This window comes from Piliocolobus tephrosceles, chromosome 19 (genome assembly GCF_002776525.5).
Source record: "Piliocolobus tephrosceles isolate RC106 chromosome 19, ASM277652v3, whole genome shotgun sequence".
Lineage (NCBI taxonomy): Eukaryota > Metazoa > Chordata > Mammalia > Primates > Cercopithecidae > Piliocolobus > Piliocolobus tephrosceles.
The window spans coordinates 32,826,922-32,834,618 of NC_045452.1; the positions used below are offsets into that span (position 1 = coordinate 32,826,922).

A 7,697-nucleotide genomic window follows, 5' to 3' on the forward strand; every position below is an offset into this window, starting at 1 on the left:
GAGTCAATGCTTGAAAGAAAGGAATGGCCCTTGTTGAGTTTCCTGCTTTTTACTGCTTTTTGTCTGAGAAAAACTCTACTTGGTGCTGGGCAGTTAAAAACTGAAATGATGACTCATCATCTTAATGTCTCAAGAACCAGAGAACATAGATTATGGTAACTGCAGCAGCTGCAAATGAAGGAGCAAAGCTAGAAATGAATGATCCAGAAAAGAGGAGCCTTTATATTTTATGAATTAACTCAATCTAAATTTCTGCTGACCACTGAATCATGCAAGCATTGAGATAGATTTACAGCAACCAACTTAAGATCAAAGGAACTGAACAGAGATTTCCACTGTTGCCCACCACAAGGGAAACATAGTTTGCATTTGCATTTTAAGTCATCCAGTTACACAAAACCAAACCAAAAAATCAATACTCTTTGGAAGGATAGAATAGAATACAAAATCTACAGTGTGTCACCATGATATCCAGGATATAATCCAAAATTACTTGACATATGAGGAAACAGGAAAGAAAATCTCAAAAGAAAATGCAACCAATAGAGACCAATCCTAAGATGACCCAAGTATTGGATAAGATTTTTTTTGTTTTTGTTTTTGTTTTTGAGAGAGAATCTCGCTTTGTCACCCAGGCTGGAGTGGAGTGGCATGATCTCGGCTCACTGCAAGCTCCACCTCCTGGGTTCACACCATTCTCCTGCCTCAGCCTCCCAAGTAGCTGGGACTACAGGTGCCCGCCACCACGCCCGGCTAATTTTTTGTATTTTTAGTACAGACAGGGTTTCACTGTGTTAGCCAGGATGGTCTTGATCTCCTGACCTCGTGATCTGCTTGCCTCGGCCTCCCAAAGTGCTGGAATTACAGGCGTGAGCCACCGCACCCAGCTGGATAAGAATTTTATAGCAACTATTATAATTATGCTCATGGACATAAAGGAAAATGTACTTATGATGAATGAAAAGATAAGAAATCTCAGCAGAAAAAAATAGAAACAGAATATTTGGAACAATATCTACAAATAAATAATTCACTGGGTGTACATAACAGATTGAAGATGGCAGGAGAGTTTGTGAACTTGAAGATAGAGCAATAGAATTATCCAATCTGAAGAACAAAGATTTTAAAAGATTGAAAAAAGAAATAAACAGCTTCAGGGATCTGCGGGACAATGATAAAAGGTCTAATATATGGGCAAATAGAGTCCCAGAAGAAGAGCAGAGATCAAACGGAGCTGAGAAAAGAAAGATTTGAAGAAATAATGGCTGGAAACTTTCCCAATTTAGTGAACGTTGTAACTTTATGGATCAGAACAATCATCAAATTCCAAACAAGATAAATACAAAGAAAACTATACAAAGGCATATCTAGTCAGACCGTCAAACACCAAAAATAAAGAGAAAAACTTTGAAAGCAATCAGAGAGAAAAGTACATTATACATAGGGAACACTGATTACAATTATTATAGAATTCTCAGAAACAATGGAGATCACAAGACATTAGAACAATATATTTAAAGTGCTTTAAAAACGGTCAACTCTGAATTTTGTAATGAATGACAGTATCATTTGAATTTTAAAAGCTAATAATTTGTTGCCAAAAATAGACAAGAAATGCTAACAGAAATTTGTCAAGATGAAGGGAAAGAATACCTGGTGAAACAACTGAAACTTGAGACAGGAATGGAGAGTTTGGGAAATGGTAAACAGGTGGATAAATATAAAAGATTATTTTCCCCTTTATTTAAAGTACAAATGACTGCTTAAAGCAAAAAAAAAAAAAAAATAGCATATTGTAGGATTTATAACACGTGGATGTGGTAAATCTGCCAACTCTAACATCAAGAACAGGCATTGGGGGTGTGTGTACTATACAGTTGCAAGGTGCATATGTTTTATGTAGTGTCACAGTATTAATTCTAAGTAGACAATGAAAAGTCAATAGTGAAAAGTAATTCCTAGAACAACCATAAAAACATAATGCAAAAGGTGTAGCCAAAAAGTAGGTAAGTTGAGATGAGTTTCTTTAAAAAAAAAAAAAATCCTCTCTCTAGGCAGGACTTTTTCTGCAGAACAGAGGAATAAAAAGCAGAGGTGACAAACAGAAAGCAAACAGTAAAACAGAAGCCCCAAATTCAACCATATCAATAATTACATCTACAGGTTAATAGACAAAAGACTTCTGCTATTGTTTGGACGTGGTTTGTCCCTGCCAAAATTCATGTTGAAATTTGATTCCCAGTGTGGTGGTGCTGAGAGATGAGGCCTGATAAGAGGTGTTTGGGCCATGGGGTGGAGCTCTCATGAATAGATTCATTCTGTCTCTCTGGAATGAGTTCTCATTCTTGCAGGACTGAATTCATTACTACAGAGCAGGTTGTTCTTCCTTGTGTTTGGTCTTTGTGCACATGCACACTTGCCTTTTCTGCTTTTCACCATGAATTGAAGTAGCACAAGACCCTCACTAGGTAGGCTGCCCGATTTTGGACTTTCCAGCCTCCAGAATTGTGAGCCAAATAAACTTTTCTTACCCAGTCTCAGGTATTTTATTGTATCAACACGAAACAGACTAAGACAACTCCAGTTAAAGGACACAGATTGTCAGAATGGATTAAAAATCAGGACCTAACTGTATGCCTTCTAAACAAGATACAGTTTTAAATAATGACACTAAAAGATTGAAAGTAATTAGATGTAAAGAAGCATAAGAGGTAAGCAGTGAGCACAAGAACACCAGAGCAGCTATATCAACATGAGACAAAGCAAATTTAAAGACAAAGGGTATAACAAAAGGGGTGAAGTGGCCTTCAACTTCGTGAAAGTTTCATCCAGTGATAGAGTGTCATGTGTCCCTATCATTCTGGTCAGCTTCCACCAGACATTACATTTTAATTCAGCCAGTTTTCCTTTGTGGAACTTCAAACAAAATGTGCAATTCCAAGCAGTGACAGATCACTGAAGGAAGGTTCCAACCTTGCTGGTCATGTTACAGTCACAGTGTTAGTGACTCTCAGGCCAGCCTGATAATAGCCATTCCCATGAGTCTGTTGGAAGGGAGGGAGCGATGAAGGGAGAAATCATTCTTCCCCGTGATAAATGGTTCATATATCATTTTTGTGTAATGATTTATTTTCAAAGTAAACTTGAAGTTTAGGGAATTCCTGAGTGGAATTTTGGAATACTCATCCCACACATAAGCAGTTTTCTCTGAGACTATTTCATAATGCAAGATAGAGAATAGTTACGAAGAATACTGTACTCCAAAAAATGCAAGAGAAAAGCAAGTGAACTTGCCATTGTGGCTTTTCTTTCTTCTTTGGCTGGAAAAGACAGAAAAGATGGTGTCCTGCCCCTTTGTCATTCATATACCAGCTCCTGGATGTGGGCTTGTGTTTCCTTAACCACAGGAACTTGGAGGGGGAGGAGCACCTGCGCAAACGGGCCCTGCAGCTGCCGTTCACCTTCACTACTGGGGAGGCCGTCCTGTATGAGAGCAGCCTCCCAAGCGCCCTGACTGCCCTCCCAGCCAGGAAGAGGACCAGGGCTAGGAAGGGTCTTCCAGCTGGCCAGGACTCTTCGTGCCCCGGATCTCTCCTTGGAGCCATGATGCAGCAAAATGAATCTGTGTACTTGTCCTGCATTGCTCCCACCCTCCAGGGCTCACCCTTAGAGAGGCAGGGGTCTGATAACAGATGTGAGGACAAGGAAGAGAAAGAGAAGGAGGAAGGCAGCTCCCTCCTGGCCCTCATTGAGACCCTGCTGGAGAAGGACAAGGAAGAACAGCCTGACCTTTGCTCCACCCTCCAGCACCTAGCTGTCACCAATCTCAACCAGCGTCTGTGGGAAGAGAAGCTTCAAGGAGTTGACTTGGGCCCTGCAGGACCTCAGAACTGCCACCTGCCACCACCCAGCCAAGGAAGAAAACTCTACAGGGAGAAGGAGACCCAGTTTTATGACACTGGGAACGTGGGCTTACCCCCACCAGCCAGCATGACTTCTCCACAGACCCTGAATCCACCATCTTCTCAGGGCTCAGCCCAGCTAGCCACAGAAGTAACTCCACCTCCAAATGTGGCCTTGGTGCCCAGCTACCCTCAAGCACAGCCCCAGGATTGTCTCATCACTGGTCCTTCTGTCCCTGGCCCCACACTCCAGAACCCCCTCCAGGGGCCCCCACAGTGGTGGCCTTGGCACAGCCAGGCAGTGCCTTCGAACTTTGAGATGTGTCAGAAGCCAACGTTTGACCTCAGCCCACTGCCTCAGGCCTCCAGCCCAAGCCGGCCTGCTCAGGGTTTTCAGCCGAGCCATACACCTTTTCTCTCTTTAGGAGAAGATGTTCCTGGACACCTGGCTCCACCAGGCCCTGGTGTTCTGAATTTTTGCAAGGAATCTATGCCCTGGACCTCCACACACAGTGGTCAGGGCCAGGGGTCCTTGATCCCCTCAGACCCCACTTTATGTGTCAACCCATGTGGTACCCACCGTTTGGGCAGCATCTGGGATTCCCCCATCCAGGGCCATCCAGTTGCAGTCCCCATGGAGGTGGTGGCAGAGCAGAAAGCAGGGCAGGCCCAGCCTGACCCCTTCAGCTGCCCATGGATGGTTGACTCCTGCCTTCCATGCACACAGCCACCCAGCCCCAGCTTGTACAGAGGTCAGCCCCCGTCTGTGCAGGGGGCATCTGGGACACCAGAGGAAAAATCTGGAGAGGGAGAGCATCCACCCCACTCACTGGAGCCAAACCAGCTTTCCAGGAGTCCAGCCTGTCCTTCCCAAGTACTTCTGCCTGGATCCTCAGCCATGCAGGGCTCTCACACTGCAGACCCCAACCCAGCCACCAAGCAGCAGCAGTGGGTGCAGGGGGTGCTGCAGAGCCAGGAGCACTGTGGGCAGGTGAGAGAAGGGGCACCACGTGTCCATCACCAGGCTGGCCACCTGAGAGATGCCATTCCCCAGGCTCCTCAGCAGAACCCCTTCCCCTCTCCTGACTCTGCCAACAGCTCCGCACATTCAGGTGGCAACCACTACAGCAGCCCAGCAGAGCTTATGAGACAAGTCAAAGACAGACCACAGGTGCCACCTAGCCTGGTCCAGCCTATCTGCCCCACTGACCTGGCCTGGCCTCCCATGTCCATGCAGGGCAGCTGTGACATTAGGCTCCGGGTGGGTGTTGGTACACAGGGTCTCAGAAAACCGGGACCAGCAGGGAAGGGCACCCCACCACACTGGTCCAGTACAGAGCTGCTGGCAAATGTGGACATGTCAGGGCCTTAGCCCAGAGAGACAGTACAGGGAGGGGCAATGGAGCTGGCCCAGCCTCGGCTTGGGTTGCTGTGGGGTCCAGAGTGGGGACACAGATTTTGCAAAGGTAGCAGGTTACTGCCATGTGGGTCACGTGAAGCCAGTAGTGGTGGCAGCCACAGCCCCCTGGAGGGCCCCATTTGGTGTCTCCTGGGCCATTGCTGAGCAGCCTGGATGCTCCCCATAATTTAGCCTAGCTTTGGACCCCCAGAACTTGAATTAGTCTTAGAGATTTGAGTGTGGTCCTCTTGCAACTCCCTGCATGCACCACTTCCAACACCTCATGCAGAGACCGGCACTTCTCTTTGCCTGGTGCTGCTGGGGATTGAGGCCCTCTGTAGGCATGAAGTCTTCAGGTAACTAACTTTCCCCCAGAAATGCAGCTTTGGATGGAAATCACATGACAGTGCTGCTTCCCTCAGCTCCTGTCATGGTTTCTGGGTGATGCCCTGAGGACTGAGCAGGGATGTACAGCCGTTTCCCTGAACCCTGAATGGCCCCAAATAGCCACATCTTGAGTCCTCCCTCAACTTTGCTGGTCCCTTCTCATTGGACACTGCAACCCCTCACTTCTGCTTTCAGGGATCTCAGGCTGCCCATCTCTAGGGTCCCTGCTCACTTCTCTTCCCAGTGTTTTGTTTTCATCTGTTGTAGGTTAGAAAATCTGAAGACCAGGTTTGATAAACGTTCCTGAAACCAAAATAAACAGATTCCTAATCAAAGCCTGAATAAGCAAGTATCAATTTTAGACTCCTTGAACTAACCCTCTTCTCTTTTCAGCAAATCTGTTCTTACTCAGTTTCCTGTTTTCCTCACAGCGGTGTTCCCAAAACGAAGGCCGCAAGATGGCACTGGGGGTTCCAGGCCTAACAGCAAAGACATTTTTCTCCCAGGTCTGACGTAAGATGATGTCGTGCTTTGCATGTCTACACAAGTGATTTGGGGCCTTAACTACTGACATTTTCCTTGAAATTAAAGTTTCTTAAACTCTCAGATTGCTGGGTGAATATTTAACTTATTTCTATGGGTATAATTACACATATTTGAAAGCTTAATCTCTGGATTCCAAAGATATACTTTTCAACTTCATTTAATTCAGTGCATTTTATACTAAAGGAAATGCATACAGAATTCTCTTTGCTTAAAAAGTTATTTATGAACCCACAAAAATGTTCAAAGGAAAGGGACACGAGGAGCATGCGCCAGGAGACATGCCCAGACGTTCACCCGGAAGGGGCCCCACAACCATGGTGTCTGGTGACCATGTTTCCAAGCTGAGGGCTGAGGCTCAGCATCGAATGAGTGGTGGACCACACGGCCTCCTTTCTGCAATCAGGGCCATCCCAGACGGCCAGGTAGAGGCCACTGGATGCCCAGTTCTTAGATCACCGTAGGGCACTGACCTGACGGCCGCAGACAGAGAAGGCAAGAGTGAGCCTTTGGCCTGGACACCTGAAAGGGGCTCATAATTCACTATCTGGACACAGGACAAGGGGCTGGTCTGCGGAGTCTGGGTGGTCTGTGGAGTCTGTGTGCAGGAAGGCGGTGTCTGAACGGGGTGCAGGGATAGGGTGGATTGGAACATTTAGGCCACAGGAAGACGGTGTCCAGTCTGAAGGGAGTGCAGGGATGGGGTTAATTGGAACATTTAGGCCACTTGAAATGCAGGGTGTGTGGGGCCTCAGTCCCACCGCAGAGCAAAAGAAGAGAGCCTGGCGAGGCTCAGATAGCCACTGCTCCTTCCATAAAGGGTTTGGAATCGCAAAGGCTTACTATAGCACTTCCATTTACTCCTGTGACTTAGAACCACAGAATTCATTGTTTAGGAACTAAAATGAGCCCTGAATATCACCAGTAAGACCTCCAAGGTTAGCATGGGTCCACAGGCATGACCTGATGGCCAGGGACCATTTGTCCTACTCACAACTGTCACCCAAAAACCAGACACACAGTAGGTGCTTCATGAATATTTGTTCTGTATATGAACAAATGAATGAGGGAATGAATGGATGAGTGGACAAAGAAACCACAGAACTAAAGACCAAGAGGTCAAGGGACTCACCCAGTGCAGAGCCCAGGTGGGGACCCCTCTCGTCCACTGCTCATTAGAGACTGTTGAGCTGCACACAGCAGGGGAAAGAAGAGGGAAGCCATTTTTGCCCATTTTTCAACAGAATTGTGGATTCCTGGGTGTTGATGATGTTGTTTTATGGCAGGAAGTCTGTTATCTTGGACTCTTAAGCCAAAAAACACTGAGACATCAAACAAAGCCCTGCAACTTGACACAGAGGGGTGCAAATAAACACCAAAACAATCACCAGTACTCAGTAATGCTTTAACCTTCTCCCTCAAATGAAAAAAATGTCCCATTGTGAGGTAAGGTTCGGTTTCTAATC

At 46.2% G+C, this 7,697-nt stretch overlaps 1 protein-coding gene across 1 annotated transcript in view; it reads left to right on the plus strand.

Moving 5' to 3' along the window:
• The window catches only part of LOC111527932, a 61,724-nt gene extending 56,378 nt beyond the window's left edge, over nt 1-5,346 (plus strand). Inside the window, 1 exon segment of the mRNA XM_023194501.3 lies at nt 3,408-5,346. Coding sequence (XP_023050269.2) covers nt 3,408-5,274 — 1,867 coding nt within the window. The 3' untranslated portion in view covers nt 5,275-5,346.
• Nucleotides 5,347-7,697: the final 2,351 nt, after the last annotated feature.